The sequence below is a fragment of the Bubalus bubalis genome, chromosome 5 (genome assembly GCF_019923935.1).
Source record: "Bubalus bubalis isolate 160015118507 breed Murrah chromosome 5, NDDB_SH_1, whole genome shotgun sequence".
Lineage (NCBI taxonomy): Eukaryota > Metazoa > Chordata > Mammalia > Artiodactyla > Bovidae > Bubalus > Bubalus bubalis.
Window position 1 is genome coordinate 4,216,800 of NC_059161.1, and position 21,188 is coordinate 4,237,987.

Consider the following 21,188-nt stretch of genomic DNA (forward strand, 5'->3'; position numbering starts at 1 on the left):
AGACCATATGAGAGCAGGAACTATGTGGTCTCTACATGATCAAAGAGCAGACTAACTTTTATAACCAGCTAGAGAATATGTGTCATAAGCTCCAACTAAGTCGGTTTGGGAGCCAGGATACATAGAGTCCTCTAGAGGAGGTGATGGTATTCAGGAAAAGTTAAGACAGCTTAAAACAAAAGGGTGGCATCTTTCAAGACTTTGTTCATTTAAAGGAAGAGGGCAAGAGCTGGAAGGACCGTGCCAACTACACAGCAGGCGGACGCATGGCCTGGAGCCAGAGGACGCAGCTTGGAGAAGCAGAAACCCCAGTGGGTACTCGATAGAAGATGAGCTTTGAGCATCCGCTCAGGAGCCGTGTGTCTGAGCCCAACCTGAGATAACTGCCAGTTCCGATCTACCCAGGCAGGGACTTCCCTGGTGGTCCCGTGGCTAAGGCTCTGTGCTCGCTGTGAAGGGGGCCTGGGCTTGAGCCCTAGTCAGGGAACTGCAACTCCTACGTGGCAGAGAGGAGCCAGGTAGCTCTTCCGAGCATCCTTTTCTTATCACAGGTGGCTCAACTACACAGAGGCTGTCATCACCGACTTGATCTTTTTCTCTAGGCCCTCCCCTCACATAAAAAATTCCTACCACGTAATTTCCCCCAAAATGTAATTTTAATGTCATGAGTTAAAAGCTTTGTGTTGAATGGAGACTCACACAATGAATATATAATGTAAACTAACTACAGTCATAGTAGAATGTCTATTTTGTGTTTTTATGGATGTTCATAGAGGCTTATACTTTAGTTTTGCTTTTCCATCTTTGAGAACCAGAAAATCCAGTTTCTTTAGACCAAGACTGTCCCTAAAGATGTAATTTGTCTATGAACTAATTACATTAAGAAAGTTTCAGCTTAGCTTTCGTTATCTGTAAAATCACGGAGTAAAAGTCTTCTAGAATCTTTTATTTTCATATAGCAGACTTGTAGCACATTCTTTTAGTTTGTTATAGAAATGCTTTTGTTTATCCTACAGCTTGTACAGAGGACCTTTAAGGAAATGAATGTCCTCAAAAATTGTAAATAATGCATGTAATTTAGGTAGGTAAAGATAGAAGAAGCAGATGCCATATGATAATAATTTTGAATTGAAGTACAGACCTGCTGAAGACTTGCTCACTTTTGTTGAGTGAGTGAGAGAAAGGGAGAGGAAGAGAGAAATTGAGAGAGGGAAATGGAGGGAAGAAGCAATATATGTGTTTCACAAAGAAAATGGCTTTTAAAAATGGGTCAGTGGTGTTCTGTGGGCTGGCTTCTATTTCCTGGTGCCTCCGGCAAGAGGGGAAAAGCGTATTCCTCCACACGGGCTTCTGGGAATAAATTGTCCCTGAGCGTTTGCTTCCTGTCTCATCACGGACAGTGCCTGTTTCACCTGCTAGTCTATATCTTGCAGGACGATCAAGAGACCCAGCTAATAAAACATGATCATAAAGCACTTGGCAAAATCACAGCAAGTACGAAAAGGACACATGCAAACATGGAGAGGCCAGCGGTCTGCTGTGTACATGGAGCCTGTGTGCATGGAATGACAGAGTGACTCAGATGTTAAGACACTTTTTTTGTGGGGGGGGGGGGGCTTTTACAAACTGGAAGTCGTCTTGCCAGCTGCTTGCTGGAGTGAGTTTTTTCTAACTCAATCACAGGCCACTGGATTCAAAGCCTTCCTTCTAATTCTGAGGTCAGGCCACTCCTCACAAAGTCATGCAGGGACTACTTAAGAGTTCACACCTGCTTATTTAAAGGGGAAGAGCAACATGCTTGTGTTAAACATCAGCGACAGAAAAAAATTGGTCAGGTGGGGATCGGCGGCCTCTGACATCACGGAATAGGAATTCCTAGCGGCCAAGCGGTAGTTTTCTTTCCTGTCTTTTACTGTTTACTTGTTTGTTTACTTGGCTGTGTTGCGTCTTAGTTGTGGCATGTGGGATCTTTGTTGCATCATTCAGGATCTTTTCTTGTGCCTCGCAGGCTTCATCGTCCTGAGGCATGTGGGATCTTAGTTCCCTGACCAGGGATCGAACCCATGTTCCCTGCATTGGAAGGCTGATTCTTAACCACTGGACCATGAGGGAAGTCCCTTGGTAGCTTTCTTAAGTAACCATGGTGAGGTTAAGTAACCACGGGACAGTTACCCTTCACAGCGCACAGACTAATGCCCTAGGTTCCTTGTCCGCAGTTTGACACAGAGGGAGTGAAGGGAGGTCCAAGAGATGTTTGTGCAGCGACAGACAGAGCAGTCAGTCTCCACGGGTGCAGGGGCTGAAGACGTGGGGCTGAGTCACGGTCCTGAGCCCTCCTGCATTCCTGCCCTGCTCGACCATCCTGATTGGCAAGCTCCAGAGTGCAGGAAAAGGCTGATGAAATTGTGCACAGTGAATGAGGAAAGGCGGGCAAGACTGAGTCCTCTCTACAAAGCATGCAAATCCCCACCAAACTAGGAAGACCATGATCAGTTTCATGGAGCTTCCATCCATGGCTCCTTCCTTCCCAGGGAAGATTACAAGCCAAGATACTTGCCTGTGTTTCAGATCTGTGACACCAGAAAAATCAGCAGAGAGATAAGATGACGACCAGGAGACCTCTCAGTCCTTGTTGATTTGTATCTTCTCATTTGCACCAATAAGGAAGTGGAAAATAGTCAAACATTCAGGAGTTTAGAATCTCCGTGTACCACTTCAAGGACCTTCTGCTGTACCTTTTCAGCTATATTTGACTGAGTTCTGTTTGCTGGTATTCTTTTTTTCCCTAGAAAACACAGTGCTCTTTTTCTCCCTAGAGTCGCTCAGATTTAAGTGCATGTCATGTTTGCCTCGTCACTGTGTTTTAGCAAAGTAGAACTTGCCATACAGGAATCTGTTGGAATCATTTCTCTGTTTGCATCCGGATGACGGCTGCTTCTAAGGATTACCGACCGCGTTGCACTGGTAACATCACATTAGCCGCTCTTCTGCTTCCTTCCAGTAAATTCCACTGTCATTGTTCATCGGGTGTGATCACTCAGGCTCCGCAGAGTATCAGGTGGGTGTGAGCAGAGCCTCCGACAATGCAGATGTCTATTTCTGTGGAGTGTCTGGTGGGCGGGGTTAGCAGTCTTTCCCACGCACTGCACAGGGTTACACAAACACCGCTCCGCTTCTTGCAAGCAGGGTCACCAAGAAAGCTTGTCTTCTCTGGTTCCCATTGGTCGCTGATAACTCTGCTCCGAATATTCTTTTTTCTTAACTGCAAGGACTGTTTAAAATCTTCCAATGTCTGGCGAATTGAAGAGCAAAGGTAAAAGTGAACTAGCTGAAGGTGGTCAGAGGTAAGAGAATGTGACTTCCTAATTTGGGGCAAATCACCTGAAATGGGGTGGTGGGGGGAAGAGAATCTCTTTGCTGTATTATTTTTGAGAATTTCACTAAAAGTCTTTTTCACTACAAGTTTAATAGCAGAAGAAAGAAATATCCTTTCCCATTTGAATTTTATAAGCATCTGGATATGTTCAGATTTGGTTGTAAAGATGTTAAGAATGGTCTGATCCCTTTGTCTCCAAACTGGAAGATAACTTTCGAAGCTGGCTTTCAAATTAATATAGAATGCTAACTTTATAGGCCCAGAGATGTGAAAACAACTCAAGGTAAGAATATGTTCAGGAGAGATATTGCTCCCAAATCTCATCTACTTTCTCTCTATTTTAAAAGTAGTTCATATATCATTCTGAAAGAGATTTTTACCTTTAGATTCAAATCCATGATATTGGTGTTAAGTATAAAAGGAATAACACGCTTAAAGAATATTCTTTTTAACAATGCTATCTCAGTTGGTATTAAAAGGCAGGTCCTACTAAAATATTTTCAAGATAGTTTTCTAAAGACTTCAAGAAATTTGACTTGTTATATACTTTATATAAAGGATTTTTCTTCCAAAATAAATGAAGGTGGTTGTACTATTAATAAAGTTTTACCAGGAAGAATATTAGGAGGCAATGCAGCATGCAATCTTAGGGAATGCCTCACTTGGATCTCATGTACTCATGAGAGGGTTGTGTCTAAAAGTTCATTTCTAAGTTAACTGTTTAGAACTGAAAACCTTGAAATAAAATGAAGCTCATGGCCCATTTGAGTCTAGCTAAGTTGTTTTAAACTCAAAGCAATATTAAGGTATTATTTAAGAAATATGGTTCTTGAGTTGACAATACTGTTCCTCTTTCCACACTCCACAGGGGACGGAGCGGTCAGGGCAGGTACTCCTGCTATCAGTGTCTCTTCATTTATGTCTAAGGCCTATGTCTGCATGGATACATTGTGTAAATGGATGGGGGTTAGGAGGCCAGGGATTACCTTTATGGTTATCATAGTATTATCAAGAAGGTTGTTTGGGTTTTCCCATAAGATCTTATGGAAAAACTCAAATGAGATTTTTGGCCAACCAAATACAATGGAAACAGTGACAGATTTTTTTTTTTTTTTTTTTTTGGGCTCCAAAGTCACTGCAGATGGTGACTGCAGCCATGAAATTAAAAGATGCTTGCTCCTTGGAAGAAAAGTTATGACCGACCTAGACAGCATATTCAAAAGCAGAGACATTACTTTGCCATGAGCTTCATTTTATTTCAAGGTTTTTAGTTCCAAACAGTTAACTTAAAAATGAACTTTTAGACAAAACCCTCTCATGAGTACAAAGGTCAGTCTAGTCAAGGCTATGGTTTTTCCAGTAGTCATGTATGGATGTGAGAGTTGGACTATAAAGAAAGCTGAGCACTAAAGAATTGATGCTTTTGAACTGCGGTATTAGAGAAGACTCTTGAGAGTCCCTTGGACTGCAAGGAGATCCAACTAGTCCATCCTAAAGGAAATAAGTCCTGAATATTCATTGGAAGGACTGATGTTGAAGCTGAAACTCCAATTCTTTGGCCACCTGATGTGAAGAACTGACTCATTTGAAAAGACCCTGATGCTGGGAAAGATTGAAGGCAGGAGGCTAAGGGGACGACAGAGGATGAGATGGTTAGATGGCATCACTGACTAAATGGACATGAGTTTGAGTAAACTCCAGGGGTTGGAGATGGACAGGGAGGCCTGGCGTGCTGCAGTTCCATGGGTTCTCAAAGAGTCAGACACGACTGAGTGACTGAATTGAACTGAATACATTTTGAAGCACGATACTAGTCTCACTAAATGCCCTGAACTTTGATTTCTCCATAACATTAATATGTAAGGGTGTATAAGTTAGGGGCTATTTGGGTATGACTTGAGGAAGGTAGATATAATTCTTGTTCAGTCACTTAGGTGTGTCCAACTCTTCTGTGACCCCATGGACTGTAGCCCCCCAGGCTCTTCTGTCCATGAAATTCTCCAGGCAAGAATACTGGAGTGGGTTGCCATCCCTCCTCTAGGGGATCTTCCCATCCCAGGGACTGAACCCAGGTCTCCTGCACTGGTAGGAAGATTCTTTACCACTGAGATACCTGGGAAGCCTAGACATTAGGATGAGATGGTTGGATGACATCACCGATTCAATGGACATGAGTTTGAGTAAACTCCGGGAATTGGTGATGGACAGGGAGGCCTGCCATGCTGGAGTCCATCGGGTTGCAAAGAGTTGGACACGAGTGAGCGACTGAAGAACTGAACTGAACAGACCTGGCGCTCCAAAGGGATTCAAGGAACACTGAGTGTCTCAAACTCTGGAGCAGAGTTAATCCTCCTGGAGTATTCATAACCAAAAGCCAGATTCCACAAGGGTGGTCTGAAAAGTTTCAACATCTACCAGCAATAAATGGACACCCTCTCCAGAGAACTCAACTTTCTTCCAGCTTTCACAAAATTTCCATGTCTAAAGCTCTAAGGAACAAAAGGAAGCCACCAAATATAGAAGCAAAGAAGGGACCATAATAAGAGGCAGAAGGAAAAAGATAGTAGAATCATACCCACAAATGCTTCAGAGATTAGAATGATCAGAAATCGAATTTAAAATATGTTAAATATATTAAAAAGCAGAGACATTACTTTGTCAACAAAGGTTCGTTTAGTCAAGCTATGTTTTCTCCAGTGGTCATGTATGGATGTGAGTTGAGCTATAAAGAAAGCTGAGCACCGAAGAATTGATGCTTTTGAACTGTGGTGTTGGAGAAGATTTTCGACCGCAAGATTTCCTTGGATTGCAAGGAGATCCAACCAGTCCATTCTAAAGGAGATCAGTCCTGGGTGTTCATTGGAAGGACTGATGTTGAAGCTGAAACTCTAATACTTTGACCACTTGATGTGAAGAGCGGACTTATTTGAACAGACCCTGATGCTGGGAAAGATTGAGGGCAGGAGGGTAAGGGGATGACAGAGGATGAGATGGTTGGATGGCATCACCGACTCGATGGACATTAGTTTGGGTGGACTCCAGGAGTTGGTCATGGACAGGGAGGCCTGGCGTGCTGCGGTTCATGGGGTCTCAAAGAGTTGGACACGACCGAGCAACTGAACTGAACTGAAATATATTTTAAGAAATTAGGGAAAGGCTTGAAACATGAGTTGAGAAAGCAGATTTTTAAACTTTTATTAATCTTTTTATTTTGTATTGGGGTATAGCCAATTATGGAGAAGGCAATGGCACCCCACTCTAGTACTCTTGCCTGGAAAATCCCATGGATGGAGGAGCCTGGTAGGCTGTAGTCCATGGGGTCACTAAGAGTCAAACACGACTGAGTGACTTCACTTTCACTTTTCACTTTCATGCATTGGAGAAGGAAATGGCAACCCACTCCAGTGTTCTTGCCTGGAGAATCCCAGGGACGGGGGAGCCTGGTGGGCTGCCGTCTATGGGGTCGAACAGAGTGAGACACGACTGAAGCTACTTAGCAGCAGCAGCATAGCCAATTAACAATACTGTGATAGTTTTAGGTGAAAAGTGTTGGGGACTCAGCCATACACATACATGTATCCATTCTCCCCCAAACTCCGCTTCCATTCAGCTGCCACATAACACTGAACAGAGTTCCTTGTGCTATACATAGGTCTTAGTTGGTTACACATTTTAAGAGAACGCAGATTTAAAAATAACCAAACAGAGCTTTAGAAATAAAATACAGATTAAAAAACCAAATGTCTGACTTTAACAGAAGATAAGACAAAGCCACATAAAGTATTAATGAAAAGGAAGATATTTATAAAGTTATTCAAAATCCAGCCTACAGTGATAAAGAAAAAGAAACTACGACAGAGATATTAGGAGAAATGGAAGGTAGAAAGAGATATGTGTATTGTCAGAGTCCCAGAAGGAAAGAGGAGCAAGGATGATGTTCAGAATTTCCCAGAACTGATGGAATTCACCAGGCCAGCATCAAGAAATGCAGAGTAACCAAGAAGAAGGGATTAAAAAAGTCTTTATCTCAATGCTTCATAGAGAATCTAGAAGTCTAAAGACAAATGAAATATCTTAAAAGTAGAGACAAAGATTACACTTCAAGATTACTTTCAAAATTCAAATTATAACTGGAGATGTTGGAAGACAGAATAATGATATTGACATTGTACAGAAAGAAATGTCAATTTAGAATTCTTTATCAGTGAAGATATCTCTTAAGAATGAGGGCGAAATATATATATTCCTTATCCAAACAAAAAGTGAGAGACTCGGTCAGTACCTGTGGCCTGTATTTTAGACAAAAGGAAGGCAATCCTAGATGGGAGATAGAAGCTGAAAATAAGAAAGAAGCAGGGTCCTGGAGGTCCAGTGGTTAAGATTCCTTGCTTCCAATGAAGAGGGTGTGGGTTGGATCCCTGGTCAGGGAACTAAGTTCCACATACTGTGAAAGTGAAAGTTGCTCAGTCATGTCTGACTCTGTGCAACCCCATGGACTTCTCCCGTGGACTTCGTCCATGGAATTCTCCAGGCCAAATACTGGAGTGGTTAGCCTTTCCCTTCTCCAGGGGATCTTCCCAACACAGGTATCTCCAGGTCTCCTGCATTGCAGGCAGACTCTTTACCAGCTGAGCCACAAGGGAAGCCCCACATACTATGTGGCATGGCTAAAAAAATAATTTAAAAAAAAAGAAGAGCAAAATAAGTGGTAAACTTCTGGGTAAATTTAAACAAACATGGACAGTATAAAACAACATCAGTAATGTATTATAGTTTTGGAGGGTATTTCAAAGGTCTGTATGTTGTTTGAGAGAAGGTTGATATATTGATAAATTCTGGATTTAATCACATAAATTTGCCTGTTAAAATTTCTAGGTTAGTCACTAAGTGAATAGGAACAGACTACATAATTTCCAAGCTAGAACAAGGGAGAAGTGAAAGCATAAAAGAAAAATTAATTCTAAAGAAGGCAAAGATGAGATAAAGAAAACATAGACCCAGAGAAGGTGAGTGCAAAGTGCACCATGGTGGAGATGAGCTCAGACATGTCAGCAGTTATAAACCATGCGGTGGCCTAAACGCTCAATCTAAGAGGGATTATCAGACTAGATTGAAAGTCAAAATTCACATTAGTTAGATACATCTGCACATAATGACTTAGAAAGTTTTGATGTAACAGGATGAAGGAGATATATTGATACTAATAGTAGGCAAAGGAAAGTTATGACCAACCTAGACAGCATATTAAAAAGCAGAGACATTACTTTGCCAACAAAGGTCCATCTAGTCAAGGCTATGGTTTTTCCAGTAGTCATGTATGGATGTGAGAGTTGGACTATAAAGAAAGCTGAGCGCCAAAGAATTGATGCTTTTGAAGTATGGTGTTGGAGAAGACTCTTGAGAGTCCCTTGTACTGCAAGGAGGTCCAACCAGTCCATCCTAAAGGAGATCAGTCCTGGGTGTTCACTGGAAGGACTGATGTTGAAGCTGAAACTCCAATACTTTGGCCACCTGATGTGAAGAGCTGACTCATTTGAAAAGACCCTGATGCTGGGAAAGATTGAGGGCAGGAGGAGAAGGGGACAACAGAGGATGGGATGGTTGGATGGCATCACCGACTCAATGAACATGAGTTTGGGTAAACTCCGGGAGTTGGTCATGGACAGGGAGGCCTGGTGTGCTGCAGTTCATGGGGTCGCAGGGAGTTAGACACGACTGAGCTACTGAACAGAACTGATCTCATCAGGAGCAAGCAGTTTAGACCCTTAAGGCAAAAGCATTGCTAGAGTTTCAGAAAGCTACAACATAATGTAAGTTTACCAGGCAGAAATAACAATTATAAAGTGGCTTGTGTATTATAACACAGCCCCAAACTACATAAAGCAAAACCTGAAAGAACTTTAAATTGAGATAGATGAATCCATCATCAATTAGGAGATTTTAAGTCATCTCTTTTATTAATTGAATTGTATCAAGCATATGCAAATCTGGTAATAGCAGATGTCAAAAGCACAAACATAATATTTGATCAAGGACATATCTTTTATTTTTATTTATTTATACTTTGGTTGCACCATGTGGTTTGTGGGATCTTAGTTCCTTGACCAGGGAGTGAACCTGCGCCCTTGGCAGTGAAAGTGCAGAGCCCTAACCAGTGGACCACCAGAGAATTTCCCAAGGATGTATTTCTAGAACACCTTACCCAAGAGCTGAAGAACATATATTCTTTACAAACACGGAAATTAAAATAAGCTCAAAACATTTTAATATTATTAGCTTATAGACTAAGTTCTCTGACCACATATAGGTTATGTACTTTGGCTGCTGTTCTTACAGGACTCAGTTGTGTCTGACTGTTGGAGACCCCGTGCACTACAGCACGCCAGGCTTCATTGTCCTTCACTATCTCCTGGAGCTTGCTCAAACCCATGTCCATTGAGTCAGTGATACTGTCTAAACATCTCATCCTCTGTGGCCGTCTTCTGCCCTCATTCTTTCCCAGCATCAGGCTTTTTCCAATCATTCAGTTCTTCTCCACAGATGGCCAAAGTATTGGAGCTCCAGCTTTAGCATCAGTCCTTTCAATGAATATTCAGGGTTGGTTTCCTTTAGGATTGACTGGTTGGATCTCCTTGCTGTCCTAGGGATTCTCAAGAGTCTTCTCCAGCACCATGGTTCGAAAGCATCAATTTTTCAGCACTCAGCCTTTTTTTTATGGTCCAACTCTCACATCCACACATGAATACTGGAAAAACCATAGCTTTGAATATTCAGACCTTTGTAGATAAAGCAGATGTCTCTGTTTTTTAATACACTGGTCTGTTGCTACTGCTGCTGCTAAGTCGCTTCAGTAGTGTCCGACTCTGTTCGACCCCATAGACGGCAGCCCACCAGGCTCTCCCGTCCCTGGGATTCTCCAGGCAAGAACACTGGAGTGGGTTGCCATTTCCTTCTCCAATGCATGAGAGTCAAAAGTGAAAGTGAAGTCGCTCAGTCGTGTCCGACTCTTAGCGACCCCATGGACTGCAGCCTACCAGGCTCCTCCGTCCATGGGATTTTCCAGGCAAGAGTGCTGGAGTGGGGTGCCATTGCCTTCTCCAAATACACTGGTCTAGGTTTGTCAAAACTATTCTTCCAAGGAGCAGGGGTCTTTTAATTTCGTGGCTGCAGTTATTCTCTGCATTGATTTTGGAGCCCAAGAAAATGAAATCTGACACCGTTTCCACATTTTCCCCATCTATTTGCCATGAAGTGATAGGACCGGATGCCATAATCTTAGTTTTTTGAACGCTGGGTTTTAAGCCAGCTTTTTCACTCTTCTCTTTCACCTTCATCAAGAGTCTCTTTAGTTTCTTTTCACTTTCTACCATTAAAGTGGTATCTGCATATCTGAGGTTATTTCTCCCATAGTAGAAATATTTCTCTTTGTAGTCCTGAGAGAGAAATATGCTCACATTAGTTGTCAAGTAGGAAATACTACTGCTGAAATATGATGTTAGGAAGATCTAACACCACTTTGAAGGCTTGCCCTTTGTAGAGTTCTCAACCAGTTGTGTCAAAACTGCTAAAATCTTACCACTGGTTTCAATAAAACCTCACTAACATAACTGTATACAAAATCTTTTTTCAGTAATTTTAAACAAACATACAAATTGTGTCCATCTGTGTTTCTATCCCTTTTACCTCAGTAGTATCAGGATATATAAACCTCTTCATCATGGTCAGCCTAAAAGCTGGTTTAAAAAAAGATTTGTTTTGTGTGTAGGTGGATCACAATAAACTGTGGAAAATTCTGAAAGAGATGGAAATACCAGACCACCTGACCTGCCTCTTAAGAAATGTGTATGCAGGTCAGGAAGCAACAGTTAGAACTGGGCATGGAACAACAGACTGGTTCCAAATAGGAAAAGGAGTTCGTCAAGGCTGTATATTGTCACCCTGTTTATTTAACTTATATGCAGAGTACATCATGAAAAACGCTGGACTGGAAGAAACACAAACTGGAATCAAGATTGCCGGGAGAAATATCAATAACCTCAGATCTGCAGATGACACCACCCTTATGGCAGAAAGTGAAGAGGAACTCAAAAGCCTCTTGATGAAAGTGAAAGTGGAGAGTGAAAAAGTTGGCTTAAAGCTCAACATTCAGAAAACGAAGATCATGGCATCCGGTCCCATCACTTCATGGGAAATAGATGGGGAAACAGTCTCAGACTTTATTTTTTTGGGCTCCAAAATCACTGCAGATGGTGACTGCAGCCACGAAATTAAAAGACACTTATTCCTTGGAAGGAAAGTTATGACCAACCTAGATAGCATGTTCAAAAGCAGAGACATTGCTTTGCCAACAAAGGTTCGTCTAGTCAAGGCTATGGTTTTCCTGTGGTCATGTATGGATGTGAGAGTTGGACTGTGAAGAAGGCTGAGCGCTGAAGAATTGATGCTTTTGAACTGTGGTGTTGGAGAAGACTCTTGAGAGTCCCTTGGACTGCAAGGAGATCCAACCAGTCCATTCTGAAGGAGATCAGCCCTGGGATTTCTTTGGAAGGAATGATGCTAAAGCTGAAACTCCAGTACTTTGGCCACCTCATGTGAAGAGTTGACTCATTGGAAAAGACTCTGATGCTAGGAGGGATTGGGGGCAGGAGGAGAAGGGGACGACAGAGGATGAGATGGCTGGATGGCATCACTGACTCGATGGACGTGAGTCTGAGTGAACTCCAGGAGTTGGTGATGGACAGGGAGGCCTGGCGTGCTGGGATTCATGGGGTCACAAAGAGTCGGACACGACTGAGCGACTGATCTGATCTGATGTAGTATTTCCTCTTTATATATACTTAGAGTAAATTTAAAACAATATGCAGGGGTATGATTGTTATTTGTGTGCACTTGGGCTAAGTCGCTTTTCCATGCGACCCCATGGCCAGGCTCCTCTGTCCAGAGATCTCCAGGCAAGATACTGGAGTGGGTTGCCATGCCCTCCTCCAGGGGATCTTCCCTACCCAGCGATGACTGTCACTTAAATCCCAACAAATGGTTGGGGAAAACAATTGTATTAGTAGTAAAACTCCTGTAGGCACCTCAAGTAGGGTTCTTTTCTTTGGAGAAGAATTAATTATAATGAAAGGAGAAGTCTGCTTGGAGCAGAAGTGGTTTTTGAATTTATAGATGTGTTTTCAAGGCTTTGGACTATAGTAACTTCTTATGTAGAAAAGAGTTTTATTTGGGAAAAAAGATGATGTGGTGTATTTTGCCTCATTGTGAAACTGAAATCTACAGTTTGATTTCTCAAAAGATCACACAATTAGTAGCACTTTTATTAAACTTGAACATCATATTGTTCATGTGATACACAAGTAATAATTCCCATTTTACAAATGTAGGAACTGAGAAACTGAAGTGTCTCACCCCAAGTCAAGCTATGACAACACATTTCCCAAAACATAATTTTTCTGTTTCCCCATTATGTCCTGCGCTCATTTTAGACTACCAGGTCTGACTATGCCATGCATCATGACTGTTACTTTGTTCACCAAGTAACAGTCATCTTTGGCCAGAATGTTTGAGGGCTGGTATACTTGAGTTTAATTTTAGGTTCTTGATTCTAAATTCTTTAATTCCCAAGCCTCCTTCTTTGAGTTGTATGTCTCAAGACTCACTCTATTCATACCACATCTGGTTTCTTCTCATCCTCTTTCCTTTTGCATGAGGAAGCTCCGAAGCAACCTCTGTTGGGATGAAAAACACCGAGGCAATGTGTCAGGGGTGGTGACGGACGGGAGAAGCCTTCTCTGGAAGGTCTCTGTGTAACCGTCTAGCCCTGACCACCTTCGCTCGTCCATCCTAAGTAAGACTGTTTTTACCTCTCTTCTCGGTAGATCCCACACAGGAGGCCACACAAGAGGGAGAGAGGCGGTACAGGGTAGACCTGGTCTTAAGTCCGGCTTGGCCATCACCATGGGCTGGCTTGGCCGGCTTCTTCATCCATAAGATGCTGGTTAAAGCGCCTGTCACGTAGAGTGACCGCAAGGGCTGGGACGGTGCGTACTAGCTGCTCCCGCGCTCCCCAGGGCTCTGCACGCGGCAGCTCTTAGTTCAGGCCCCTCTGCCCTCTGGCTGCACCCGCAAGGCCTGCCCCTCCATGGATGGGTCCCTAAGTGAGTCCTTGGCCACATGGCAGCCGTGATGGGGGGAGGTCTGTGTCCCCGACGACGTGCAGGGGCAGCGGAGCAGTGTTATTTGGCTGCCAGGCTGGGCTCCTGAGCAGGTGCACCTCTGAACCTTCCTGATTCAGGAGGGGGCGGCTCTGGATCCCCTAGGAGGTACCCAGGCCCAGTGGCAGGGAGGCCAGGGGCCGAGTGCGGCGCCTGGAGATCGGGATGTGCAGCCTGAAAGCCATGCGGCGCTCCACATACACCAAGGGTTAACGGTTGCTCGGACGCGGGGCGGCGCGCACCGCGGGGTGCAGGTGCCCTGTCGGGTAGTTGGCTTTCCGGGGCGGGGCGGGGGCGGCCCTGAGCACCCCCACCCCCGGGGGCACGGCCCTGAACCGCAGCCCCCCAGCCCCTCCCCCCCCCGAGCCTGGGCCGGCTCCGGGGGCGCACGCGGCGCGCACCGCGGGGTCCGGGTGCCCTGCCGGGTACTTGGCTTTCCGGGGCGGGGGTCGGCGGCCCTGAGCGTCCCCACCCCGAGCCCAGGCCGGCTCCGGGGGCGCACGCGGCCGTCCGGCGCCCAGGCCGCCCAAGCAGCTGGCGGTCGGGCGCGCAGCGAGCCCTCGGGCAGGCCCGCTTGCGCCCGCGCGGCCCAGGTGAGGCGGCCCCGCGCCGGCGCCGCGCGCCCACTTCCTGGTTCGCGGGCGGTGCAGGGAGCGCGGGGCGGCCGGGCCGGGCCGGGGGCGGGGGCGGCGGCCGCGCTGTCACAGAGGCGCGGGGCGGGGCGCGGCCTCTCCGCCGGGCCGGGCCGCCGCGCTGCGCGCAGCCGTTCCCGCGGCGGCCGGCGGGCGGGCGCGCCCCGCGACATGTAGCCATGGACTGCAGGACCAAGTGAGTGCGCGCGGGGGAGGGCGGGGAGGCCCGCGGACCACGGCCCCCCAACCCCGGCTCCCCGGGCGGCCTAGGCCGCGGGCCTGCGGGCGGCGGGGGGCGCGCGGCCCGGGCGGAGGCCTGGGCGCCGGCGCGGCGCTGCGGGTCCCGGGCGGCAGGCGGACGTGAGGCCGGTTCCCCCCGCCGCGCGCCGGGCGGCCAGGCGGCTCGGGCGTGACTGCCCTCCCGGCGCGCTTCCAGGGTGTTTACTGGCGGCCCCGGGTCTCCCTCCTCCGGCCCCTTCTCAGGGCAGAAAGGTGCCCCGGGCGTGGAATACCGGCGCCGGCAGAAGGGGCTCGCGGAGGGCGTGTTTTCCGTGTGGTCAGCAGCACCCTTGGGTGCCCCTTGGGCTTTTCTTCAGTACCTTCAGCAGGCAAAAAGCCATCTGAATAGTGTGGTGGTTTTCTTTCAGTTATCTTAGGGGCAGGAGTTTTATATTTTCCTCCGGAAACTTACTTTGCAAAAAATTCCTTCTTTCTTCCTTTGACACCCTCTTAAACCAACTCCCACCCCACCCTACCCGAGTTCATGAATATCGTGTATATATTTCTTTTACCGTTAAAAGCCTTTATCATTTCCCAGTTTTACAGAGTATTTTGTGTATACACTTAAGAGAGGTTCTAAAGACTTAGGAAAATAGGAAAATAATTTTCTTCAGTGTTTGATATATTGGGGGAGGGTGCTAGGTATGGGACTTAAAAAAGTATATCTTTTGACATTAACTGGATTAGGAGGGAGGCTCACCTGAGTTCAGATTATTCTCATTGAAGCAACTTAATAGTGGGACGGCTGAGGAATTTGCAGAATAATTTATATGGCTTGCCAATTTCTCTGTTTCTAGATTCTTGTAATAAATTTTAAAAAATAGAGCGCTTACTTAGAAGCCAACATAGCTGTTAGTTTCTTGAGGTAAATGCATGATTAAAAACAGCCAGTGCACAAACAACCAAGGACTCCAGTGGCAGAAATAACTGAAATACATTAACACTTTGGTCACATGGACTTTGTGGTATCAGATGTTGCTTGATCTTTTATCTTCTGGCAGAAAGAGATTAAAACAGAACTATGTTAAAAAGAACACAGTGTTTCTAAAGAAGATGTCTCAAAAGATTTCCATTCACTTCTTGAAATTAACAAAGTATACCTTGAATGTGTGAGCATTTAGTGAATGTTGGTAACTTCTGAATGAAGCAAAACCTTACTGTTCTTAGTGATCAACTCCAATATTGAAATAGGAGTCCAGTTTTCCCAGATAGTTGACGTTATCTTTTTGGGTTGGCCTCGGAGGCTATGTATAGTTTGGCACTTAAAGCGTGCTTCCCTACTGTAATTCTGTCTCAAGACAGTATACGCAAAGTTCCACTTTTAAGGACCATTATGAGTGTTTCATGGTGCTCTAGAATGTGGCAGCTGGAACCAGTCATTCCGTTGTGTCTATATTGCAAGTCCTTTGATAAAAGCCAGAGAACCTGCCATTAAACTCTGCTGGTGGGGAAAGGTAGCGCCTGTTAGGAACGTTCTGGCTTTTCAATTTTGGTTTGATAAGATAAAGGCAATGCTTTCTATTTATACAGCACTTAATACTTTATAGAGTACTTCCACATGCATTATGTGATTTGTAATCCTCACAGTTGTTCTGTGACCCTAACAAGGTACTTTCTAGGTGAGAAAGCAGACTGAGAAGTTAAATGTTTTCCCGAAGTCTCTGAACTGTTAGCCTCAGTGCGCTTAAGTTGCTGAACCAGGAAAACACTTTATTTCTTCTCCCTTGTGATCATGTAGTTTATTTTTGTTTAGTCGCTAAGTTGCATCCCACTCATTTGTGACCCCATGGACTGTAGCCCGCCAGGCTCCTCTGTCCATGGGATTTCCCAGGCAGGAATACTGGAGTAGGTTGCTATTTCCTTATCTGGGGGATCTTCCCGACCCAAGGATTGAACCTGGGTCTCACCTGAATTGGCAGGTGGCTTCTTGACCACAAAGCCACCTGGGAAGCCTGGTCATATCGTTACATGGAATCTGTTGAGACAAGAACAAGATTAACTATTAGAATTTAGAGAATATAAACTTTGTCACAGGAAAGAAATACTAACAAAGTTCTTTTTCTTTCAGGGAAAATCCAGAAAGGACCTTTGACTTGGTATTGAAAGTGAAATGTCATGCCTCCGAAAATGAAGGTACGTGTGTTTTGCTAGTTCAGAAGAAACGCTTAGGGTGTAGAGAGGTGGAATGCAGTGGTATCAGGACAGGACTTGTATTAAATATACCTTCTGTGTCTGGTGTCTCAAGTTCCAGTCGGAAAATAGAGGCTGAGTTTTAGCTCTAAGGTGGTGGGAATCAGGAATGTTATCTGTGTAGCTTAAATTTCAGGAGTGTGTCAGTGCCATGTAACTCACAACTTTGTTGATGACGTTATTGTTACTTACGGGGATATTCTTCCATTCCTTCTTGAAAATTCAGCTCCTGTTTAAAATGCTGGTGAAAATTTTCTCACTGGTTCAAGCGGGAGCCATACCAGTTCCCATCTCAAGTTCCCCAGACGTGAAATGTGGACTGGGCAGCCCTCTCTGCGGGCTTTACTCTGGGAGCCAGGGGCTTTCAGAGGGCGGTAAACAGCCCTGTGGCATTACCTGGAAGGGGTTTCAGCTGTCAGTTGCTACATCATAATTTCCCGAGATGATGAGGACACCTTAGGATCATGACTGTTGTCGGTTTCCCCCCTACTTTTGTGGTAGGGGGTGTGTGTGTGTGCTGGGTGGTGGGGGAGAGCTGGTGGATGAGAGGAGGCGCTGAGTCTTCTTGCTCGTCTGCGTTCTGTCCCTGTGTTGTATCTTTCATGGATATCTCCCGTGTATGACTTTACCACCCGTGTACTTAGACCCCAGATAGCATGATGATTCAGTGTGAGACTTTGTCCAGACTGGTTGTCCACTCTTGAGGCTGGCTGGGAAGTCTCTCCACACTCGCAGCTCCCCAAATTGGCCGGCAATTACATGCTCCTAAGCAATTTGGAGTCGTGCACCTTAAAATAGAGGCGCCCAGCCCAGCTGCGGTGAGGTGGGCAGGGCTAATTTTAGGTAGGAAGGCAGGCCTGCTCCTGGCTCCAGCGGCCCTGCCTGCCCCACTCAGGCCTGCTTGAGCCGCAGCTGTGGTCAGGCTTGTCCCCCAGGCGAGGAGAGATCCTAGGTTGTACGTGAGCTTTCTCCGGTTGAAGAGGTTATCTTTCATTTTCCTGTGTGTATTAGTCTGCTTACGGTCTTTCCAGGTCCAAATACGTTCTCTTTGAAGAGTCCACTGGATACGTTGTTTTTTTTTTTCAGCTCCAATTTAAATGTATTCTGTAGTGTATTTATGATAGGAATAAATCTTCACAATATCTACCGTAACGTCAGCTAAGGTGTGTGAAATAATGCTGACCTGACGTGTTTGTAGAACAGGCTAAATTCCTTTGGGCAGCGTGGGTTTCTCTGCCATTTTGAATGCATGCTGATTCCTGAGGAAAGGATGGGCCTGCCTCATGGAACACCAGCTCCACGCCTGTGTTGGGGGGCTCCCGAGTGGTCTACTCCTTACCTCCTCTCTCTGCCTTTATCTGTTTTTTTTAGGAGCTAGCCTTTTCAGTAGGCATCTTCTACTTCTGCCTTTCTTTTATTACCTTCTTGCTCTTTTGGTTTTGGTTGTTTAAATCACTGCTCATCGGAAATGTCTTTGTATTTTAACTGTTTATGTAGCACGATGAAGTTGAAAATATTATGTGGTTAAAATAAACATGTTTGGCTTCTCTGTAGTTGCAGTTAATCTCTCCTACCCACATATTCCATTAAAATGGCTCACTGGCAGCAAAGTCTAAAGATTTTTTTAAAAAAGCTAAACTTAATTATGTAAAAAGCATTAGCATCAGTTCTTTTTTGATTGTGACTTAAACACTGTGAACTTGACTAATATTTTAGGGTCTAAGAGTTACCCTTTTTGTGCTCTAAAAAGTAACACTACCAAATAACTAAAGTTTTATGTCAGATTGAGAGTTTGATGTTTATAAATGTTTTTAAAATAGTTTTCTGTCTTACTGATAATTATTGAAGGGCAAAACGTCCAGAAATTACTCCAGAAAGTTATTCGGATATTTTTATTTAACTGTCAGTGAGAGCCATGTATTTAATGAGTCTCATATGGGCATCAGTTTATTTAAAATAGAACACTTTTTTGCTAACATTTACATGAACATGGATGACATTCTTATGTTCTAATGGACATGTAAAACAAAATGTGTAAATTATGATGTTTTAGGGTACAACCTGAAACCAATTTAAATAATAAGGAAACTTAATACTTCATAAAAGGAAGTTTAGAAGTAGGTCACCAGAGACCTCGGCTCTTTCTGCCTCTGGGCTCACCACCCACGGGAGTGCAGCCACTGGGAGACTTAGGTTCCTTGTGGTGGAAGCGTGGCTCTCAGACAGGCAGGAACCCTGCTTCTTGCTTATAACTCCGGGGATGGCAGACACTGGTTTGTCATGGTCCTAATGGGGGTAGTTTGTTTCCCCAAATCCCCAGAACGTTGGGTCCCGGTGGCCCAAGTGGGCTTGGGGCTGACCGATCCTAAAGTAGCCATCGGTGGGGGTAGGGGTGGAGTGACAGGATCATCATGAATGATACACTAAACAACTAGCAGGGAAGAGGAGAATGGAAATCAATTACAGTGCTCTTTGCCTTTCTTAAAACATTGGTTTATTTTTTGAATGAGTTGTTATTTCTCAGTATATTGGTGTATTTTTTGATGACTATCTAATCCAGTAGGAAGTACGATGGTTAGGGTAAACTTGGTTTATGCTAAGATTGATAATTAAGGTATTTGGCATGTTTCTTGTTTACTTTTTAATAGAGAAGTTTTAACTTCCTTTATTTGTCCTGAATGATTTAGATCATAAATGTCTTCAGAGGCAGATCCTCAGTAACTAGGATGTAGTTAGAGATTTGAAGTGGCATCGTAGGGGACTTCCCTAGCAGTTCCTGTGGGTAAGACTCTGAGCTTATAGTGCAGGGGACACGGGTTTGATTCCTGGTTGGGGAGCTGAGATTCCCACATGTCTTGGGGCAGGACCAAAACAAATAAATATGTACTTTTTTGTTGTTGTTTTGTTGCTAAGTCACATCCCACTCTTTGCGACCCTATGGACTGTAGCCCACCAGGTCCCTCTGTCCATGGGATTTCTCAGGCAAGAGTACTGGAGCGGGCTGCCATTTCCTTCTCCAGGGGATCTTCCCAACCCAGGGATCAAACCATTGTCTTTGCATTGGCTGGTGGATTCTTTGCTGCTGAGCCACCAGGGAAGCCCAGATAAATAAATAGTCTGAAAAAAAAAAAAAAAATGGCATTGTTGAGATGTAGCTGATAACGGCTGGCCCTGGTGAGGGACAGTCTTCCTCTCACCTGTTTGGACTTGTTTCAAGGGCATTGCATGAGTTTTTGGAAACGCATGTGACTGGCGTTCAGCACTGCTGTGAGCAGGTGGGTGTGTCCCTGGCACGTTCTCTTGTGTCGGGGGCTGGGTGCCAGGGGCGTCCGGCAGGTGGCCAGGGCGTCTCCGCGTGGCTGCTTTCTGGGCAGGGCAGTGCCTCTGGTAGCTTCTGCCCCAGCCCCCAGAGAGCCAGGTCCTGGCATCTAGCTCTCGGTGCTCTTCCCGTTAGACCTCCAAGCAGGCCGCCATCATCACGCCTGTTCCGCCGTCTTTTTCTCGCTTCCAGCCGTCAGGGAGGCTCAGCCAGCAGGAACGGGCTGCCTGCAGTTCTCACTGCGGAACTTACTGGAGGCGTGCCACCTCTGCTTTCCCCAGGAAGATTCAGGCAACTGAAGAGCGGCTCTTGCCGGAGGAGGGCGGGAGACGCCTCCTCCGGGGGTTTCCCTTTGGGCCGCGGCCCCACGCCCCTGCTTTCTGTTCTGTGCTCTTGGCCCCGCACCCACAGGGGCAGGAGCCGTAGCCCCTACTTGTGTGGTGCCTGAGTCACCGACAGCTAGTCCTGCATACTTGATAAAAAACCCCGCGGGCAGAGATGAAGTAACTTGCCCAGAGCAGCCTGGCTCCAGAGTCTCTATTTCAGTCTATTGGTTTTTAGTAGATTTGATAACATGTAGATATTTTAAGAATCCGCCTGCAATGTGGGAGACCTGGGTTTGATCCCTGGGTTGGGAAGATGCCCTGTGCAAGGGCATGGCAACCCACTCTGGTATTCTTGCTGCAGAATCCCATGGACGGAGGAGCCCTGCGGGCTGCAGTGCATGGGGCTGCAAAAGAGTTGGACACAACTGAGTGACTAACACTTTCTCACTTTTCACTACATATTTAAATCTAGTGTCTCTGTTGGCTCTCATGTGTAGTAGCTTCGCACAGGGAAATCAGTTCAGTTTAGTTCAATCACTCAGTCGTGTCCAACTCTTTGCAACCCCATGGACTGCAGCACGCCAGGCCTCCCTGTCCATGACCAACTCCTGGAGCTTGCTCAAACTCATGTCCATTGAGTTGGTGATGCCATCCAACCATCTCATCCTCTGTCGTCCCCTTCTGGTCCCGCCTTCAATCTTTCCCAGCATTAGGGTCTTTTCAGATGGGTCAGTTCTTCACATCAGGTGGCCAAAGGATTGGAGTTTCAGCTTCAGCATCAGTCCTTCCAATAAATATTCAGGACTGATTTCCTTTAAGATGGACTGGTTGGATCTCCTTGCAGTCCAACGG

The 21,188-nt window shown here is 45.4% G+C and overlaps 1 protein-coding gene across 7 annotated transcripts in view; it reads left to right on the top strand.

The window, feature by feature from the left end:
• The first annotated feature begins 3,273 nt into the window (after positions 1–3,273).
• The window catches only part of DENND1B (DENN domain containing 1B), a 279,905-nt gene continuing 261,990 nt past the window's right edge, over positions 3,274–21,188 (top strand). For 3 of the 7 annotated variants that reach the window (XM_025285317.3, XM_025285321.3, XM_025285327.3), the window contains exons 1-2: positions 3,274–3,344; positions 16,570–16,634. In XM_025285317.3, coding sequence (XP_025141102.3) covers positions 3,289–3,344; positions 16,570–16,634 — 121 coding nt within the window. In that variant the 5' untranslated portion in view covers positions 3,274–3,288. Of the gene's footprint in view, positions 3,345–14,342; positions 14,419–16,569; positions 16,635–21,188 lie in introns of those variants that run through there. The other 4 variants (XM_025285318.3, XM_025285319.3, XM_025285322.3 and 1 more) reach the window with 2 other exon arrangements.